Source organism: Dama dama, chromosome 28 (assembly GCF_033118175.1).
Source record: "Dama dama isolate Ldn47 chromosome 28, ASM3311817v1, whole genome shotgun sequence".
Lineage (NCBI taxonomy): Eukaryota > Metazoa > Chordata > Mammalia > Artiodactyla > Cervidae > Dama > Dama dama.
Genome location: NC_083708.1, coordinates 57,258,130 through 57,279,181, shown reverse-complemented (window position 1 = coordinate 57,279,181; position 21,052 = coordinate 57,258,130). Strand labels below are relative to the sequence as shown.

At 36.8% G+C, this 21,052-nt stretch overlaps 1 protein-coding gene across 3 annotated transcripts in view; it reads right to left on the bottom strand.

Moving 5' to 3' along the window:
• Nucleotides 1-2,069: 2,069 nt before the first annotated feature.
• The window catches only part of MAP3K7 (mitogen-activated protein kinase kinase kinase 7), a 62,252-nt gene continuing 43,269 nt past the window's right edge, over nt 2,070-21,052 (bottom strand). For all 3 annotated transcript variants that reach the window (XM_061131822.1, XM_061131823.1, XM_061131824.1), the window contains 5 exons: nt 20,259-20,323; nt 12,454-12,559; nt 7,994-8,055; nt 7,197-7,312; nt 2,070-5,169 (listed from right to left, as the gene is read on the bottom strand). In XM_061131822.1, the coding sequence (XP_060987805.1) occupies nt 4,989-5,169; nt 7,197-7,312; nt 7,994-8,055; nt 12,454-12,559; nt 20,259-20,323 (530 nt within the window). In that variant the 3' untranslated portion in view covers nt 2,070-4,988. The remainder of the gene's footprint in view (nt 5,170-7,196; nt 7,313-7,993; nt 8,056-12,453; nt 12,560-20,258; nt 20,324-21,052) is intronic.

Here is a 21,052-nt window from a genome sequence, read left to right as displayed (position 1 = left end):
TTTTTAAAGAAGATTGTTTTGTTATTTAAAATGTTGTTCTTCATATTATTCTGCAGTGTAACCAACCTAATCTTTCCTTTTTTGATCAAGAAAAAAGCAGCTACAATGTAAAAAAAAAACACAAAAAACTGAAAAGAAATTACATTTATCAACCATATTTCCTGAAAATCACCAAGGACTGAATACTTACTAATGTTACTCACCATGACCATTCACATTTCTAACACCTAAAGGAATACAGATACAAATAAGCTTAAAACAAACAAATGCAAGGGATTTTGTGAGTGAAGTATTAAAGTTCTATAAAAACATAAAGTGATCCTAAATGTTTCAGAAGATGGTAACACTGTACAATCGAATAGGCCATACTGGACACATCTACAACTTCTTAAACCCTACATTTTCCCTCAAAAACTGACAAGCATCACTAAAAATGATTAAAATAAAAAATTCCTCTCAAAGGAATTAAAACAACTCAAGAGGAGGAAAAAAGCATAAAGAATACATATTGAATCATTTCATGTATGTAAAATTCTAGAAAATGTTAACTATTTTGTACTGCTAGAGAGGAGAACACTGGGGCTTGGAGAGAAGGGAGGGATAGATTGTTAAGAGATGAGAGCAGCTTTGCAGGGGATGGAAATGTTTGGGATCTTGGTCGCCGGGATGGTTTTACAAGTGTATTTAGTTGCTAAGTCATGTTGGACTCTTTTACGACCCCAGGGACTGTAGCCTGCCAGGTTCCTCTGTCCATGGGATTTCCCAGGGAAGAATATTGCAGTGGGCTGCCATTTCCTTCTCCAGGGGATCTTCTCGACCCAGGGATCAAACCTGCGTTTCCTGCATTGCAGGTGGATTCTTTACCACTGAGCCACCCAGGATAGTCCCTTACAAGTGTGCACACGTGTCAAAACTCAATAAACTGCGTGCTTTAAATGGATACAGTTTATTGTATTAAAAATTACACTCCAATTATTCTTTAATAGGAACCCCTGTCCCCGCCACAACTGAAGTGACTTCGCACACACCAAAAAGGGCAAAAAACAAAACAAGAACAAACCAAAAATGAAAAAAAACCTGGGTAAAGTCTCGTTTTTTTGAAGAACGGAGGAGTCTAAAGACCACGTCTTACAAGCCCATGACCTGTTTTTCCATTTTCAGCACGCTCTTCAGGTGTGGGGGTTGAGGGTGGGGCAGAAGGCTGAAGACGCCCTACCCATCAAATAGGTGAACGAAAAAGCTGAAGCACCTCGGTACTCAGGGAGCACTCTAACTACAGCACAGCGAAGTGGTTTAGGGCACAGACTCAGGCTTAAAGAGACACACGTGGGTCTCAGCGTTGGCACTGCTGCTCTCGGTAGAGTGGTCACTGAGTCCCTGGGAATGCAAGCTCCAAGTTACCTCACTGTCCCTTCCTTTGTGTGCCATTCAATTTCCTTCACGGGGGCTGGCAGTGGCCAGAGCCTCCAGGCTTGTGATTCTGCTGAAAACAGATGACGATGGAAAAGCAGACGCAGGCACCAGTCTTAACCTTCAGGCGCCGACTGTTCCATCTGTGAAATGGGACTGTCACCTGACTACCACGGGACTGAAACGGACACGTCATTTGGCAGCAGCCACAGCAGCGTGGCTTATCACAGGTGCCCAATAAATATTTGCTGAGGAATGGTGAATAAGCAGATGTATTTACTAAAGTGAAGGCAGAGTTTGTATGTATGCACAGATGTGTAGGTTAGAAGGCTAAGAGGTTGGTAAAGAACTGAAATAATGTAATTTAGATAGACTACAAGAAATCAGGTTGCTAATGAGCGTAAGTGTAGTGGTGTACACTGTATTATACCTCATGCAAATCACGGTTCATTGAAACTATGAAGAGAATCCATTTAACCAAAAATCTGAATTTGAGGAAAGCTTCTCAAAAATCATTTAAAAATTTTATGATGGCATTAAGTATTAGGAGTCTGACTTTTCAGTTTTTACTCTGTTTTGTATAAGCCAAACAGGCTGCGGGAGCTGACACCTCATAGCTCTTCTGCTGATATAAATCACGCACCAGTTTTATGACCAAGTTTAGAGTAACAATCTGAATTTTATTACAAACAAAAATAAATCTAAAAAGCTTCCTTCAATTACATAGTATGCACAAGGATTTCTGCATTACATCATTTTACATAAAATGTTCAGAATGACGGAAGTAGAACTTCCTACCATTTGAAGAGAGGAGCTGACTGCTGAAAACCACACACACTTACAGAAAGAAACAAGAGTTTCACAGGGAAGGCCTGTGGTCTCTGGCTACAGGCAGGAGATGAAACCAGGAACACAAAGAAACTTGGAGAAAAGGAAAAGACATTCAATGCTCTAAAACACTTCAGCAAAAATATTCAAACATTTGTAAACAACTTTTAAACAGATCTCTTCAATATACTATGTGGCTATAAGGTAAATATTCTTAAATGATTTTTATTTGCCTCAAAAAGTCTATTTTAACTGCTGAGGAGCATTTCCCTGTAAGTTAGATAAAAGCTTTGTTTTCTTTCCCTGGAGGCAAAAATAAAATGTAACTAGCGCTTATTCAAGGACTGCTTGTGAATTTTTCAGACTAGGACCTTTTGGATACTTCCATGTCTGTTAGCTATTTCCATCCCTCCAAAATACATGAGTTACAAAAAATGGTAAAACCAGAATTAATAACAAATTTGGCTTCTTGTTAACATCTCTGAAGGGTTGACGGGTAAGAACACTGATGAAAATGGCTACAGATTTAATTAACCCTGCTATCCTTTTTTCCCTTCATCAAGAATAAGGGCTTAAAGGCATGAGCTTGGTAATGCAAGAACGTAGAAACGAAGTCAGGCTGAATTGTACTCAGCGTGCAGGACGACTGCAGTACCGGAAACCCCAGGAAGAGACCGTAAACAGACACGGGAGGGTTTAACAGCCTTTTCTGCATTTGGCACCATGACTTAAACTACTATTTTCTTCCATTTACCTATTTGGGATATTTTTATGAAGTGACTGCATATAATAATACTAATAATAATACTAATAATAAAAAACTTTCCCTTCAAGCATGTAATGTATAACAAAAACACATTAATGACCAGAAATAAAGTCTGCAATCTGCTAAGTCCTAACGGAAAAGTTCCATCTTAGCATCCACGCTTGGCTATCTCATGCTCTGAGATGATTAGAAAAGTCTCTAAACACTGGCGAGGTCCCTTTTGGTGGCGTGACAGATGTACAAACAAGCGCGATGCTATGAAAGAGTGAAGCTTTTCCTTATTCTCCACGTCAAGCTTATTTGACTACTAACATTGAGCCTAACATCACCTTTGGCTAGGTAATTAAATTATTCAGGAATGAAAATCTTCTGTTTATTTAAATGAAGTGATAGTCAATATTTATTGATATTTACCAGAAACTTTTAAATAGATCCTGAAGAAGCTAAAAACGACACAGTTAAGTACAAACTGTCCTTTACCTTTATTGCTTGTATACACCAGGAATACATTATAAAACTCAGTGGGAAGAGGAAAAAATAATGGAAGAAAAAGTTACCTGCTTTAGTATTTTTAAGAATAATTTTGATAACTTCTTAGATCAACTTGCTTATCTGAAACAGAGCAAAACTACAATACAATCACAATATAATTCTAATAATCACAGCAATTATGCTTTCATTTTTAATTTTCTCTTCATAAAACATTAATGCTATAAAAATGAGGTTGATGACATCCCTATTTAAAAGACACATTGTACTGGTATCAAAATGTAGTTTATTTTAATACCAACTGAAAAAATAGAGCTTATATAGTCTATTATTTCAATGAAGTTTTATTATTACTTTTATTTTCAAAGTTGGTAGCAAAGTTACTGTTAACAATATAAATTTTTTCTTTATAAGTGAAATTCCTTTAAAAGTGTTGAAAGGCATTCTAGGATGGGCTTGCAAGGAAAATCAATCATTCCAATATTGATAAGTAGGATACTTGATGAATTGAGATTTATTCTTCACTAACTTGTCCTGATTTGTCAGGTTTTTTACTCATTTGGTATCGTAAAAGTAGTTCAGGCCTGAGCCTTTGAGCTGGAGCAATTATTTCCATTTTCCATTATTTCTCTTCAGTTTTTCAAATATACAGTAAAACAATACAATAATCACTGCAGGAAGGAATGCTCAGTTAAGCTGGATCATGTTCGTTTACCTTTTAATTTCATTTAAGGGATATTAATATTAGAGTCATAATTATAAGCTTTACAGTTTCAGCACACGTACACGCAGTCACAGAATTTTAAATCTTTATACCTTTTAGAAAAACGGTTCCACTTTGTTCAATGTATCATAGCCAAATTTAAGTCTAAAGAAAGACACTTCTATTAAATACAGCGGCTGTCACTTACCTTAAGGTTTATGGATAAAGTTCAGTACTGATCCAAGGATGCTGGCATCAAAGCCCTCCCTCTCAACTATCCCTAAAGTTTCTGCATGTCTATAATGTACCACCAATTATTCTAGATTTATAATACCCTGTCTTTAACTTGGTATATACCATCTTTTGGATAAAAAGATTATTGGTTGTTTGAGATGAGATACAAGAACAAAATCATTCTTGAGGTTCCACCTCGAAAAAAAGACGATGTTTGCTCATAGCAGCTAGTCTGACACCCCTGTTTTCCTTAGGCCAGCCTTCACACACGAGCATGCATATACAGCCACGGTCACTGCATCTGTTCTCAAGTTGAGAACTGCTGCTTATTCAAGTACAGATGCCCCCATGTGATGTAAGGAGACAGTTGAATTGCATGTCCACCATGAGAAAAGGAAAATAAACGATGAAACAAATGCAGCAAATATAGGCAGCTGGCATTCAGAACACGCCAAAAAGCTAACACTCATGAATTGTCATTATAAGGGTTTTTTCTTTCCTAAAAAAAAAAAAAAAAAGTCTTTCTTTGCATATTTTGAAATTTGAGGTCCCAGAGAATCATGAAGTGCCTTGCCGTTTCTGCTGCTGACTCCTGATGACCTCTAGTTGCTTCTTGCACTGCTGGTAGTAAGTTGAAAGGCTTTTGTTTTCATCCAAAAGCTTTTTATGTTCCTGTACCAGACGAGACGTATTTTGCTGGTCCTTTTCATCCTGGTCCAGTTCTGCAACTAGTTCCTGCCTAAAAACAAATACCACACATTACATGGGATGGAAATATCCCTACCTTAACAGCTGGTGATGAAAGCTCTAACTGATCAGAACTCTGACTCTGGGTCTATCATGATACATGCCGCTGCTACTGACGGAGAAGGCGATGGCCCCCGCTCCAGCACGCGTGCCTGGAGAATCCCATGGAATGAATACAAAGTACCACCCTTGCAATTATTTTTGAGAAAAACCAGTCTTTTACAGCTTGATAAACTTCTTTAAGTGCCTTTTATTTAGACGATATTATCTATTAGTTCCTAAAGGGGTCCTACTAGAAACAACTGAATAATTAATGAAAGGCTCTCAAACAAAAATTTACTAGTAACATTTCTTAAAGTACTTAAAACAGATTAAAACTGTCATATTTTTTACAGTGTCCCTCAATTCATCCTGTGTTTTTTCTCCAGCATAGAATTCTTCTTTCAAATGATTAAAGTATGGAAAGAGTACAGCTTAAACATGTGACATAAGAAATAGTTTTCTTCCTAACATAAAGTGTGACAAAATTCCATAGTTCTACAGTTCATAAAGTCTAATATTTAACCTATTTAGCTTTACCTTTAAAATGTTAAACTGAATTCATCAAAATCATTGTATTAGAAAACTGTGAAAAAAACTTTTTTTCTCCCTTCTTGAAAGTACCATCATAAATCAGTGTCAAAGGAGTAAAATTTCATGAAGGTCATGTTCAAGAAAATGGAAATATTGTTTCTTAAGAATCTTAAGTAGAGAAGAACGGTAACGGGACTGTATTTCTTTAAAAGGGGAGAAAAGAAGTCTTATTTCCCAGAGCAACGTGTGAGTATAGAACTCCTCAGAAAAACACTCAAAGGTGAAATAAAGCCCTCTAATGAGTCATTCTACTCTCAGAAACATACACCTGGAGAGACTGTATCTACAAAAATGTTTCTAAGATAAAGCACAACTAAACACTAGTAAATCAGATCATTCTACCTCTGTCTAAGGAAACAATAAATCCATTTACCAATAAATCTAAACAGCTTTTAACTTTAAAATTCTGAGGACATAAAATACATGGTTAAGAGCATCTATTTATCTCCCTTATGTCTTATAAATGTAATAAAATTCAGTCAAGAGTTCAGTTGTACATGGAAAATTAGCCAGGGGTGCTTAAAAAACATAAACATAGAAGATTCCTTAAAAAACTAGGAATAAAACCACCATATGACCCAGCAATCCCCCTCCTAGGCATATACCCTGAGGAAACCAAAACTGAAAAAGACACAGGTATCCCATTCACTGCAACACTATTTACAATAGCTAGAACGTGGAAGCAACCTAGATGTCCACTGACAGATGAATGGATAAAGAAGCTGTGGTACATATACACAATGGAATATTACTCAGCCATAAAAAGGAATGCGTTTGAGTCAGTTCTGATGAGGTGGATGAACCTAAAACCTATCATACAGAGTGAAGTGAGTCAGAAAGAGAAAGATAAATATGGTATTCTAATGCATATACATATGGAATCTAGAAAAATGATACTGAAGAATTTATTTACAGGGCAGCAATGGAGAAACACACACAGTGAACAGACTTATGGACATGGGGAGAAGGGAGGAGAGGGGAGATGTATGCAAAGAGTAATGCAGAAACGCACATGACCATGTGTAAAACAGAGAGCCAACAGGAGTTTGCTGTGTGGCTCGGGAAACTCAAACAGGGGCTGTGTATCAACCTAGAGGGTGGGACGGGCAGGGAGACGGGAGGGAGGGCCAAGAGGGAGGGGATGTATGTGTACCTATGGCTCATTCATGGTGAGGTTTGACAGAAAACAGCCAAATTCTGAAAGTGATTATCCATCAATAAAAAAAAAATAAAAACATAAACATAGAGAAAAGCTCCACATGAGAAACATACTTCATGATTAATTCTAAGAATGATGGTTTTCATGTCTTTAAACAATATTGCACCTCAGCACATTTTAAACTCCAAATACTAATGATTTACATTTACTCATAAATGAGAACTTACTTTCTCTGTAATAACAACGCGATTTCTGTCTGGACTTTCATGTATTCCTGTGCCATCTTACAATGCTGTTCAAACACTGCCATAGATTCTTTGGAGTTTGGGCATGGTGCTAGAGGCTGGAAATAAATCACAAATGTTAAAAACATAAGTAAATCAAATCTCAGTATCTAGCTTAGCGTTAAGACAGAGACTGTAATACGGCTTTTATAGCACTAAAGCAACGATGTTTTAAAAACAAGCGTTAAATAAACCAGGCCTAGAAAACCTCAGTGTTCTTTTGTCAGTGTTAACTCAGATCTTAAATTTACACTTGCTGTTTTCAAACTTTTTGAACTATGACTACAGTACTCCTGACCTCTGGTTTTACATTTCAGTTGCCAAACTTTATTATACTGAAAGATGTTTACAGCTCTCATACTCAGGCAGAGAAGTGTATTACTTATATTTCAGTCACCGTGAACATGCCAACGTATCACAAAATCTATTAAGGAGAGATGAGCTTATATGAGTTTTAAATTTTAATACACTAACAATGAAGAGCCAAGACCTATTCTTGGCAGCTGAACAAAGATATGAATACTTTAAAGTGATTGTTGGATTAGAAACATAGGATTTGGGCAATCCCACTGACTTAATTGAGAATCAATTATTTCAATCTGATTTTTAAAAGTTTAAGGAGGCCAACTGAAAGCATAAATAAATGCATACACAATGACAAATGAGAACACAACCACTAGCTTTAAAGACAAGCTTCTCTAAAAAGGAGAAAGGAAACTGCTGAGAAGGTGCTCCTTTACCTGTAGTTGGTGATCCAGTGTAAGGTAAGCCATTGGGATGGAATTATCTGATCCATTGGTATCTGGAATTACAGCATGGGTTTTATTTATTTTCTGTCATAAATAATTAAAAACAAAAATCAAGAAAGCAGATGATTGTTTTTCCTAGAGAAAAAAGTTATTGCTACCGGTAATTTTTGATTTCTAAAGGTAAACAGAGGACATCCAATTACAGATAACTGGAGTACAACCATACTCTCATGCCTACAATTTAAGCTGGCTATGAACTGAACACAATATATTAAAGCATGTAAGCCCTTGTTTAATTAAAATCAAAAACAGTCATATGGGACCTTTATATTTTAAATTCAGTCTTATGGACTCTACCTAATCAAGCCTCACAGTCCTCTCCTTGATCATGTCAAGCTTACTATAAGGCTGTGTCAACTCCAGCAGTCATCCGTGTCCCTTCCCGGGGGAAGGGGGAGAGCAAGAGGCACCTTCTTCTCCAGAGGCTCATCCTCAGTCAGCCAAGACCCCACCTCCAGCCGCCCGCCCCGCTCCTCGCAGGGGGTCACTGCAGAGAGAGGGGGTTACTGACGGGGGCGCACCACACATGCGGACAGCTGGAGGTGTGACTCACCGTCACGCCAGAAAGCGGTTACAGGGCTAACTCCAGACACCAACCAGCCGACTTACCAAAATATCTCAACACACCAGTTTTGTCTGTGTTTCAAAAGGAGGTAAAATTGCTAGAGAGCAACAACTTGCTAGAGAAGCGTGGGACACTCTCTTCCCAATATGAACGTGTATGTACATTTCCAGGAGCAGGAAGGATAACTGGGAGGTAATAGAGACTTTCCTATTTCGGAAGCAGCTGCTTCCCCAGTACTAACAGAGAATAAATGAGTTAAGCAAGGGAGCTCTTCACACTTTTTCTGCTAAAGAGACTCTAGGAAAGAGTGGTGTAAATGAAGGCAAGGTCAGGATGACAGCAGGCACTTGCTCAAATACAATAAAAAACTAAGAGAGTCAGATGGTTCAATGACCTCCCAAGTTACTGCTGACTGGTATTCCAAATAATTCCAAAAGCTAAGCTAATTCAGAGCAGATGAGATAATGTATTTAAGATAATACTCAGTGCTAGCTAGTCTCTGGGGAGCACTCAACACATGGCGCTGGTTCTTCTTTTTTCATCATTGCCTTTGACACCAGGTGAAGAATTGGGAAAGAAGGGCAATTTACGATATTCAAGTTTATATTTCAGGTTTTAAAAGTCAGATTCAACTGTTGCTGTTGTTGAGTTGCTAAGTTGTGTGCTGGAGTGCAATAAAGAAGGAATAACAGAATATTGCCTTAGAGCCTTTACCCTAAAATCATATACTAATGCAAAGGCTTTTTTTGAAATAGCTAAACAAGAAATACATTTATTTCTCTGATGAAACCTCTCCCCACCCCCTACTATAGTTTCAAATAATGCCTCCACTGAATACTGCTTTTCACAAAATTAAACTTATTAAAAGTGATTTCCTCTGAACTTACTGGAAAAATTGTGTCTCAAAATTTCTTCAATTTAATATTTCCACTCTTATCACTCTTTCTTAAATCTTTGATACTTCATATATCATATTTAATCAGTCCCCTATCCCCAATATGTATTTCAGAATTAAACGTATCAATGTTTCACAGTTTTCTGGGGGTTAAAAAAAAAAAGTCAAGGATTGTGCTACTTTCAAACAATTTTAAAGCCCTCTGATGGTGAGAACTAAGGTCCTTTACTGCATTTCATCTGTTCTCTGAAACCAAGAAGTGAGATTTCACCTTCTCACTTAAATTGAAATTTAGCTTTCAGTTTCTGGTTACAAGGCTTCCCTTGTGGCTCAGCTGGTAAAGAATCTGCCTGCAATGCGGGAGACCTGGGTTCAATCCTGGGGTTGGGAAGATCTGCTGGAGAAGGGAAAGGCTACCCACTCCAGTATTCTGGCCTAGAGAATTCCACAGACTACACAGTCCATGGGGTCCTAAAGAGTTGGACATGACTGAGCGACTTTCACTTTCTGGTTTTAAGACAGCAAGGTTATTCCATGAAAGTCTGTCTTATAATGTTTTAATTGCTGATCAAATCTAACCTCTTTTCCTGAATATCAGAACTCACAATATGCTGGTTAAGTTAGGTAAAACCTCCCTTCTTGTCTCTTAAACATAAAACTTATAAACTATCTCATATTCTCTAACTATATGCTCCCTTCAACCAGAATGCTGTCCTCTCCTTTCTGCTTTATGACTAAATAATAAACCTCATTTTTTAAAAAAAAAGTCACAGACTATGCCAGGTCTTATCTATAACTATTAAAACACTCAGCTTATACTGTAAACGTAGCCGTTTGTTATATAGCATGATGAGTTTACTTTTAATATGTCAGTACCATGACTCTAATCAGAATACAAACAAATGGGGCATGATTTATGCTTCAACCTTTGCAAAGCACTAGGAACAGGACCATCTCTTGAGTGAGTGTCCCCGCTGCCCCTGTGGCACCCTCTACTGGATCCAGGTATCTCTCTTCCTAGCTGCTCTTGGGCATGTCTTTCTTTACCCGCAATGTATCACAAGCAGAAACCCATATTACAAGAGCACTATGTATTACAATTATTAATTATTTTGTTCTTTTTCTCTGAAAAACACAAAAAACTGCTGCTCTTTTAAATTAAAAAACCCAATTAATTGTTTTAACTTAACGTATGCACTTCTACGTTTTTTTCTTGGTCGGTGGGCCTTGAAAGAAAAAGGTTTTACCTGTCTCTTCCCTACAATTTATTCTGTTAGCTTCAGTATCAATACTTTTCTTAGAAACACTTGCAAAGCTGAGCTTTTTTATAAACTTAAATCAGATTCTCAATGTCTAAAATTATATTCAAAATTATTTAAAAATGATAACCACACATTTATAGTATATTTTACAGCAGAGATGAAACTTACTTGATATTGCAACCTGGACTTATCTATGATGTCTAGCTATTGGTATTGTGTGGTATTTTAGGTTCCAGAAAAGGAACAGAGATGGGAGTTGGAAGTAGAACACATGAAATGGAATCACAGCAGTTAAATGGGAGGGATGTAGGAGAACTCTGATTTTACCCTCGTGAGCTCGCTATCTGCCCCACTTTGACTGGGATGTCTAGGTTAGTCCAGGCTGAGATGAGGAGACCCAGCAAATGCTGGAATGCCAGGGCAAGTCCACCCTCACTGAAGGATGTGTGAATCAAAAACAGCTAACACTACCTGAACGCTAACAGTCAAATCTCTCAGGATCATTTCCCTGTCCCTTTTCGGAGGAGAAGCAGATCATGATAAACATGTGCTGAGTAGTGGTGAATGTTCTGGACGATCGGAGGCTGGGCTGCAATGGGGGTGAAATTTAGGAGTTTTTGCCACCACTAAATTTAAACTTTCTAAAACTAGGGAGTACATCCAAGGCTAAATATAGTTCTATCTTACATGACACAGAGAAAAGCCACCAAGTTAATTTTTTTAAATTACATTATGAACTTGACTATACTATGTCAGATATCTATAAATACTTATAAGCAGAATTTCAGTTTGTAAAGACAGAAAGCTGACTTTTTAATTTCAATTTAATTGCCATTATTAATACCATTGTTGATCTGATATAAAATCCCAAATGGTTTAGTTTCTCGAGGTCTAAGAGATCATCTTCCCTCTCTGATACAATAACATATAAATAATTTTCATAGAAGAATATTGCTGCATATTTATCAAAGTATCCTCTTAATGCTAAAGTTAATTTTATTGTGACACATAATTTCCTGGTTATGCATAATGAAACTATTTCATTACTACCTTCAGACAGGCAGATTTTAATACTTATATTCTGATTTTGATCAGTTAAGTTATTCATGTTGGGAAGTTTTAATAACTCTTACAGGCCTTTAAAAATCTATTTAACAGACTATTTATGTAACTGAAATGAGGTCTCCCTCTCAGTTAAAAATGATTCAAAAGGTCAAAGGTCAGAAGATTTTTTTTTCCTACCAAGGTACACAAAATCTTGCATTTTTAAAACAAAACACTGAGATGAAAATGATTACTTTACCACCCTGTTTTTAGTTATTCAAAAGATGAGAGTTTACTACTATCATTACTACCAGAAGGATAGATTGTAATAGAAAAATCATACCGAAATACCAAGAATGGAGTATCTTCCTACTTAAAAAATCCCCAAACAAACCATCTTCAAAATATAGGTTTAGTATGGGGGGGTGGGGGGGAACCACATGAGGAAAAGTAGTTTCCGTCTTAGTATTCAAAAAGATATTTTAAAATTTATTGCTAAATATTCGATTTTATTAATAGGAAAATCTAAACTACAGTATAACACCAGTCTTTATAAACATTAAAGTAATCACATGATTAAATGAACATAAAATTCAACTTTATAATGAGGAAATAAACTGGTCACCTGTGGAATCATCAGGGGTCCATGGATGACTGCGAGCTGGCTTTTCTGAGGTTGGTCCTGAGGTAGTGATCATTCTGACGCTAGGACTGGATGACCTACTGCTCACCTGCAGGAAGAAATGACAGGAGGAACAAAGTGTGATTTTGATATAAAAACAAAAATAACAAGAGAAAATTTCCATTCTAAGGCAAAGGAAAGACTTCCATTTTTATCAGAAGAGGTTCTAAAACACTTGCAAGAAATCAAATAGATCCTCTGGGAATATTATATTAATATATATATGCTAAAATTTTATATACACGCACACATAATACCTCTTAGAAACCAATAAGCTTGCAAGAAAGTAAAGGCAACGCTCTGAGACCAGAAATAAAGTCTTAAGCTTTACTGCTTAAGCTGCTAGCCCTGGGCATTTCCACTGAAACCCAATGGCCTGGAGCTTCTGTTCTGACTGCCTGCTATACTCAGAGGAACAGGCATAAAGTCTGGGGGCTTTGTACAAAGGTAGTAGGACTGGAGAACCTCTTGCTTAAAGCTAAAACCCAAGCAGGCTTCATTCTCAGTAAACTAGAAAACAAAACAGAACAACAAAACCTACCCTACAAAAGCGGTAACAAATAAATCTGTCTCTTAAGTAGCAGCTCTGGGTACAGGGTAGAAAATGTATCTGCCATCAATCAATAAAAAATTTCCAAACTTGATGGAAGATATAACAAATTCCAACCATAACAAAGCCCAAGCAGAAAAAAATGAGGAGAAAACCTACATTACAGAGTTAAACACAGGCCATGTTACAGTCAAATTTTAAAAAACAAAGACAAATAGAAGACAGTAAAATGTAGCCAGAGTGAAAAGATCATCCACGAAGGAGTACCAGTTAGATCCTCAACAGCAACACAGAAGACAGAAGTAGAATATGTTCAAACTGCTGAAAGAAAACAATTGTCAGCCTAGATTTGTTCAGTCATCAAAAATGGGAAGAATGAGGTCAAAATAACATTCTCAGATGCACAAAAACTGAGGTTACCACCCACAGACTCTTACCAAAAGAATTTATCATCATGGTGATATTCTGATACTCCTGTGATATATAAAAGGGTCCAAAAACCAAACTATGCATATCACAGTAAAACCTGACCTTCATAAAAAGCAAGTTTGGTCTAAATATATTTATGAACCCTATGCTTAAAAAGGGATTCCCAGGTGGCACAGTGGTATGGAATCCGCCTATCAATGCAGGAGATGTAAGAGATGCAGGTTTGATCCCCGGGTCGGGAAGATCCCCTGGAGGAGGGTATGGCAACCCACTCCAGTATTCTTGCCTGGAGAATCCCACAGACAGAGGAGCCTGGCGGGCTATAGTCCATAGGGTTGCAAAGAGTTGGACACAACTAAAGCGATTTAGCGCGCGCGCACACACACACACACACACACACACACACACACACACGAAAGGGATTATGCATTCTTTTCAAGCACCCATGGAACACTTTTGCAAAATGATAAAAATGCTCACCAAGTGGCATGTAATCAGGTTGTTGTAACCGTAAGATGGGATACAAGAGTAGACTTGTAGCACCTAGCAATTCTTTTCCTAGTTCAAAATTACAGTTCTTTTACGAAACATACACAGTGACCAAGTCTGGTCACAAAGATATTTTTCTCTTTGGGTGTATTTACAGTCTGTTCAGACATGAACTCCAACTTGGGCCTGAAATGCTTTATATTACTCTTGAAGTCTGTGATTCCTCAAAAACACTAAAATCTCCTAAGGGCACTGATCATGTTTACTTTTCTACTGGTCACTCCAGGATTAAGGAGATTACCAAATACATCATATAATGAATAAAAACCACATACATGGCAAAGAACCATATAATAAAGACTCATTAAATAATAACACAAGCTTTTGGTATTCAGATGTAGGACTGGTGTTTAGGCTTATTTACCACTGATATATAAGAATGAAAATATACACGATAGAGAATGGTGATGAAATAATCAACTCTTATTTTTAGAATGCTGTTAACTTCTGTAAACAAATAGATATGACATTATTCCTCAGTCCTTTAACCTTCTTTGTCTGAAAGCCAAGACTTGATTTAATAAGAGTACAGTGATATGACCACAGTTATAATTTCTATTGCAAATACAGAGCAATTTTTCTTCAGAGTGCTAGAAGAGGGTTTCAGTCAGCCTAATTTTATGTCAATATTTTAAATATAAATATTTGTGACATATGAGAACCAGTATCAGTTGTGAGAAATTAAACAAGATAAAATACAAGATTAGGTTTACAAAGTATAAGAATAAATTCTGTACACTAAAAAAAAGGCTCACTGAATATGTGGTATTAAAACAAATAATACCACTTGAAACTAGTATGAATCATTATACTCCTTAAACTTAAGTCTTTTCCAAGAGAATTCTTTGCTACTTTATTTCTTTCATCTCATCTCATGTGCACACTCATTTGTTCTACTTCAGATTTCCCAGGAGTTATAAAACTAAGAACTAAGGCTAATATTTTTAGCCTTAAAAACTGGTCTTTTTTCAAGGCTATAAGAAAAGCTATGACTTAAATTTAAATCCATAAATTAACTAAATCAGTCTTTATATTTCAAGGAATGAGTATCTCAACAAATAACACAATATGCTAACGTTTGTATTTAAAAAAAAAAACTAAAGAAATATTTAAAAGCAAACCATAACTATATTTTTTGAATACCTGAAAAAATCCAAGGCATAAATCAGGACAGGTAATACTTTGATAATTTAAAAAAAGTATCAAACTGCTGGCAATTGAGTATCAAGGAAGTCTTATTTTTATAGTAGTTGTTTAAAAAAAAAAAAAAATCACTGATGGCCATAAATGCTCTGAAATTACTAAAACTCATTTAGGTTGCTCCTTCCTTCAAGACATTTACAATTTCCTTCAAGACATTTATAATTACTTTATTCTCAAAGAAAGGGAAAAGTTTAATAAGAGATATAGAGAAACTTGACTTACCACAAGGACTGGCTATGAAAGTAGTCATGAGGGTTCAGAAATGCCACACAGCAATTTAAGGCAGCAAAAGAATACTAAGCCAAATTTAAACTGCAGGGCAAATGACCATCAGTAGACATGAACCCAAATTGGACTCAGACCAAAACTTTATAAAAAGGAATTGGGAGTTATTTACAAACAAAAATAAAGCTTTGCTTTTTATGTCTCACCTGAAAGACTGGGAAAATATTTTCATAAGTCAAGAATCTACGGCCAGGGTTACTATTAGATTGACATCTGAAAGCTATTTAAAACCCTCAGGAATCATCTTAGTTGCTAAAATTATAGGAGCACAAAACACAGAGATTAAATGTTGATTTATATGATATTTTTGTGAAGTAACATCTGAAGCGCATAAATATTCAAAAGAAATGGGTATCAGTAGGTAATGTGGATTTACAAGGGCACTTACCCCATCATGATAATCACAAATTAATTAAATCTATACATGAAAGGATGTACTAAAAGTATTCTTTTTAATCCAAAATTATGGGATCACTCTAATTCTGGCTTCACCACAGTTTATTACAAGACAAATTTTAGAATTTTATTTTTCTTATATGGTCTTTAAATTCTCCAACAGGAAGGTATACTATGAATCAGGAATTATTTAGGAAATATAATTATGTAGGCTTCTGATTTAGAGCTTGAACAGAAAATTATTATTACAGACAGAAGAAATAGTATGAAAAATTGTACTTAACTAAATAATGACAATGTATGATAATACATCTCTTGACATGTGATAGAAGGCCTTTAAAGCAGATGCTTTCTATAGTCTCTGTAGAGAAGCTTCCCTTATGATACAGAAAGAACAGAATGCCAATGGATTTTACATCTTTTCGAGTGGTAGTTTTGCTTTATTTTTCTGTAGTGATATCGTGAGAATAAGTGGTAAGAGACCTGGGAGGTAGCGGATGGGGGCGGCGCCCAAGCATGAACCAAGCATCTACTGGGTGTCTGGTACTTTCAGGGCTACAGGAACCTGGGGGCCGGACATCATGGCCCCCATTGGGAGATAACACTGAAGCTCAGGGAAACAAAGGACTTACTCAAAGCCACCTATCAGGTCAGTAAAGGTAGATTCTTGAGTCCACATAAAAATTAGAATGTCTGATTCTCCAAATAATCACAATCGTATCATTCTGCAGCTGTAATCTGTCATTGACTGCAGCACCCTCCAAGAGAAATCTTGAAAACAGATCTATAAATTTATTATCAAGGAGGATTAGCCTTGCTCAGAACTATAGTACAGTAAAAACTGTCAATAAACAGTATTTAAATAGTTAGTGATGATGCAGACCAAACGAAGCCACAACACTTGAAACTGAAGGGGTCTAGGATTACTTTACCATGCACTGCATTCAGTTTTATATGCAAGACAGAACGAGAGAGTGTGGAGTTTGTGTGCTTTTGGAATCAGATTGTATTCAAAACTTGATTATAGCAAATACTAGCCAGTGCCAAGGGAAATAAGACTTAGGTAAGTTTCTCTAAGCCTCAGTCTATCTACCTTCAAAATGGGGAAAATAAAAAGTACCAAACTTTCAGGTTAAAATGTCAGTAACATACATTAAAGGCCTGACAGTAAAGGCACAAAATGGGTGCACAATAAATAAAAGGCAGCTGTCATTACTGAAGTTCTCCCGTTGATCTGGGCGAAGTCTGCTCTGCCCAAACGAGCTCCTGGGAGACTGGGCTTCCTCAGTCTGCCAGTGTACCCTGGCCAGCGCCTACCACGGACGCACCTACCTCTGCTGCAGTGAGCTGGCTTCAGGATCTGTTGCGGTAAAGCAATGCACTCTCCCCAGGGCACGGTGGGGGTGTTTCCCTAAGATTTTAGCAAGAGCTCACGAGAGGATTTAGGTTTTCGGCGAGTGACCTGAAGGAGGCCACAAGGAAGGAGGGGTTCACTCCAGCTTGGCTACTGTCAGAAAGCAGTGGCCAGTCCACGGGGAGGGCAGGGCAGAGCGAGGGTCCAGCTGTTCCCTAGCAGAGCAGCGGCAGGCACTCACATCCGCAGCGAGAGGGCAGCGTTTGGTTTTCTGCGCGGGCACAGCGACCTTGCTTTCCATCTGTGCTTAGACCACATTGTAAAACGGCGCTGTTTGTCTCATTTTTCATGGTCTCAGAGTCATTTTGTCTATTGGTGTTCTGAGATAGACACTGTTTATTTCCAGCTTCTAACAACACCAAGGCTTTAGTATGAGATCAGTTCCTCGACATTAGGGGTGGCTTTTTTCTCAAATGGAGGCCAGATCCATTACATATGCTTAATGAGCTTCCTAAATTAATAAAAACCTCAGTTAATTTAAAAGTGAGATGGATGCTGTGTGGATGCAATCTTTCACATGAACATGACACAAGCACTTTTAATTAAGAAGCTTGCGATGTTCACCATTCCCCCTTCTCCATAGAAATGGCAGTACAAAAATCATCAATTTTAGTTGACAGATGAAAACTTTACATGATTTTATTAAGGTCAATATTGAATCAAGAGTCAAAAGCAGAAACGCCTATTCTATCCCTTTCCTCTATGAGATATAATATTAAACTTCATCAGGAAACTCTCTTTTCCTCTGACGACTGTATTGGCTGGGCAAATACTTTTATGTTCTTTATCACCTTCCATGGCCAAAACAAACCAAAAAAATCCCTATGTATCTGTTTAATCACTGCTTAGCCAGACTTTAAAAAGAACTATACCTTCAATTTTGAACATCCAGATTTGTATACTTTTCCTCTCCAAATAATGTTATTTTCATGAGTGATTAGAAAGATTTAATGGTTATTTATCATAAATAACATTTTCAGGGGAAAACGTTTTCACAGTATATTAGGATTACTATTTGTCATTCTCGTCCCTAACTGGATATTAGGCATTTTAAGGTTGTCATATGTAAGTAACTCTGAATGAGTGGAACAATTTTAACACTGGCTAGGCAATGGTTGTACAGAACCTGTTTCACAACAAATTTTACCACTGTATCAAACTCCCCCTTATTCTAAACCTCTGGAGTAGTCAGTGACAATTCACGCAAGTGTGCCTTAGTCCCAGGGCCGCACTGTCTCATGTGCATGTCAATATACACGCACATGGTAATGATCAGTCTCAGGTCACACAGAATTTGTGAGCAAATAAGTAAGGTTTGGTGTAGTGAGGTCAGCCCTGAGATTCAGCGATGCCTTCATCCTAGAACACAGAGGAGAAGCACTCAGATGCTCCTGAGCTGCCTTAGAGCAAGCCTCTCATTCCTAATCAAAGGGAGAATACTTGGCTAGAGTTTTTCATAACTGGAATGTCAATGGCAATAGTAAACAGCATTAAAAAAGCTGAGTTCATCAAACTTTTAAGGAATCAAAGCAAATACCAGATGTCCAGCTATCTATTACTAAATGCCCTGATTAATGCTTGAAGTATTTGAGGGGGAGAGAGTGGGAAATTTCATTCAAAAGTTCTGAGATTGCACAAAAGCAGATATATTGAAAAAGATGCTATTAAATTAATAAAATTAAGATTTAGGATCACTTAATACCATAATATATATTATTTTAAATGAGTCTTATACATATATATTTTATGCATATATGTGTGTATATGCTTATATATGTGTGCATATGCATATAGGTGTGCATATATGAATTGAAGGTGTGTGTGGGCATTATGAGAAATATTTCCAGATATAAATGAAGATGAAAGACTGTTATTATTTAAATATCTCAAGTAGTTTTTGTTAGTTAAGTTAGTTGATGGCTAGAAAAGACTTTCAAATTTTTATTAACAACTACAAAGAATCTCTAAAATTTCAAGCATGTTATAAAAAAGAAGTAATAATAAAACATCTTTTAAGATGAAAAGTACTAACACATTTTACCAGAAATTAAATCACACTGGTTATAACATATAATCCTGTAATTTTTTATGTGGTATTTTTATCACTTTAGATGCATGCTACAGTATTAAAATTTATTTTGGCACAACTGAAAGCTAATCAACAACAAAACCTTATAAATAGTTCTCACTTCATTTTATGAATATGATATAAATTACATATGTTAAAGTACTGATGTAAATAATAAACAAGGCAATGACGGCTACTTTTATATACTTGGTTGGTTAAAACTCTGCACCCGTTCAGTAACGGCTTAAACTGCAGCACTGTCTGGGATATCTTCAAAGAGGTAAGGCGAGTTTAGAAGAACATCCAGAAATACAAAGATGAATAAAACCCTTAACAACTGGGATAGACGGCCTGCTCGAGTTCATCCATCTACTTCGTAAATACTGTGTTCACAAAAATGCAAACCTAGCGGATGCGACAAATTAAAAGATTAGTTACAGTCCACAAGGTGTGTGGGTGGCTGTGACCCCAGAGAAGTGACCTCTTTACTGGGGGGATACTTAATCTCTTCAGTAAAAAGGAGGTTAAGACTAACGATACATTTTGGAGGACAATGTTAATGACAAATTGTTCCAAGTACAAAATCGAATACTTCCTTATTAAAGCACATATGAAAACCAGATAACACACACATAGCACTATTGAATTAACCAGTCTCTTCTTAGATTCAAGTTAATAATGGCATCTATACATTTTTCCCCTTACATATTTAAGTTGATGATAATGAATTTCTCCATTATTATTTTAGGTCAACTTATAAAACTTATTTTGCAGAGGATACATATTCCAGTTAATTTTTGATTTGTGCCCATCACTAATCTTCAAAGACAGAGAATCCGGAGATTAAGTCTTACCTGACCAGGATCTGTCCCAGTAACAGTCAGGTCTTGGATGGATCTACGTCTTGGCTGCCCGTTGCCTTTTAAAAAAAATCAAAAAATTAAAATACTGAAATCTGTTCAGAGACAAGAAGGGTTTAACAGCTACAGTAGGAAGTTGGAATTTGTTGCTCCTTGGATCTACACAGAATGTGAGAAAAACAAGTGTTTATTGTTAAAAAAAGAGAAAGAAAGATGTAAGAAAAGAAAGAGAAACAGCTACAGTATTTTAACTCAAAAGCTGCTGGCTTACAATAAAGTGTGTCCTAATACAATAACCACTCCTACCACACGAGAGCTGCTGAATTCTCTTCCACCATCTTCTGTCATGTGTTTAAATAGATGAACGCTTGGGGGCTGGGGCTGATGACGGCATCTATTTCAAGGGCCTTACGTTAGTTTCTTCAGCAAGACAGCTAGCAAGTTGCGAGCCATGACTGGCTTTAACCAACAGCAGTACCTTGTTCGTTTCAGAGCTTAAAAGGATGCTTAGGCTTGAATTTATTGCACTGAGTCACACTTACCTAATCCCATTAGTCTTTGTCAGAATCTAGTAATTTATTATTTGTGAACAACAACTCTTAATTCCTAGTGGAGACGGATGACTCTCATTCTCAAATATACAGCTTGTTGAAATGGGCTAGTGTGTTAACCCTGCTTCAGGAACTTCCATGCCAAACATAACTGAATTAAAAATCAGTTTACGAAAGAACTAGACAAATCTAAGTCTTCAGCAACATGGGGGGGGCGGGGGGCGGTGAATTGAACAA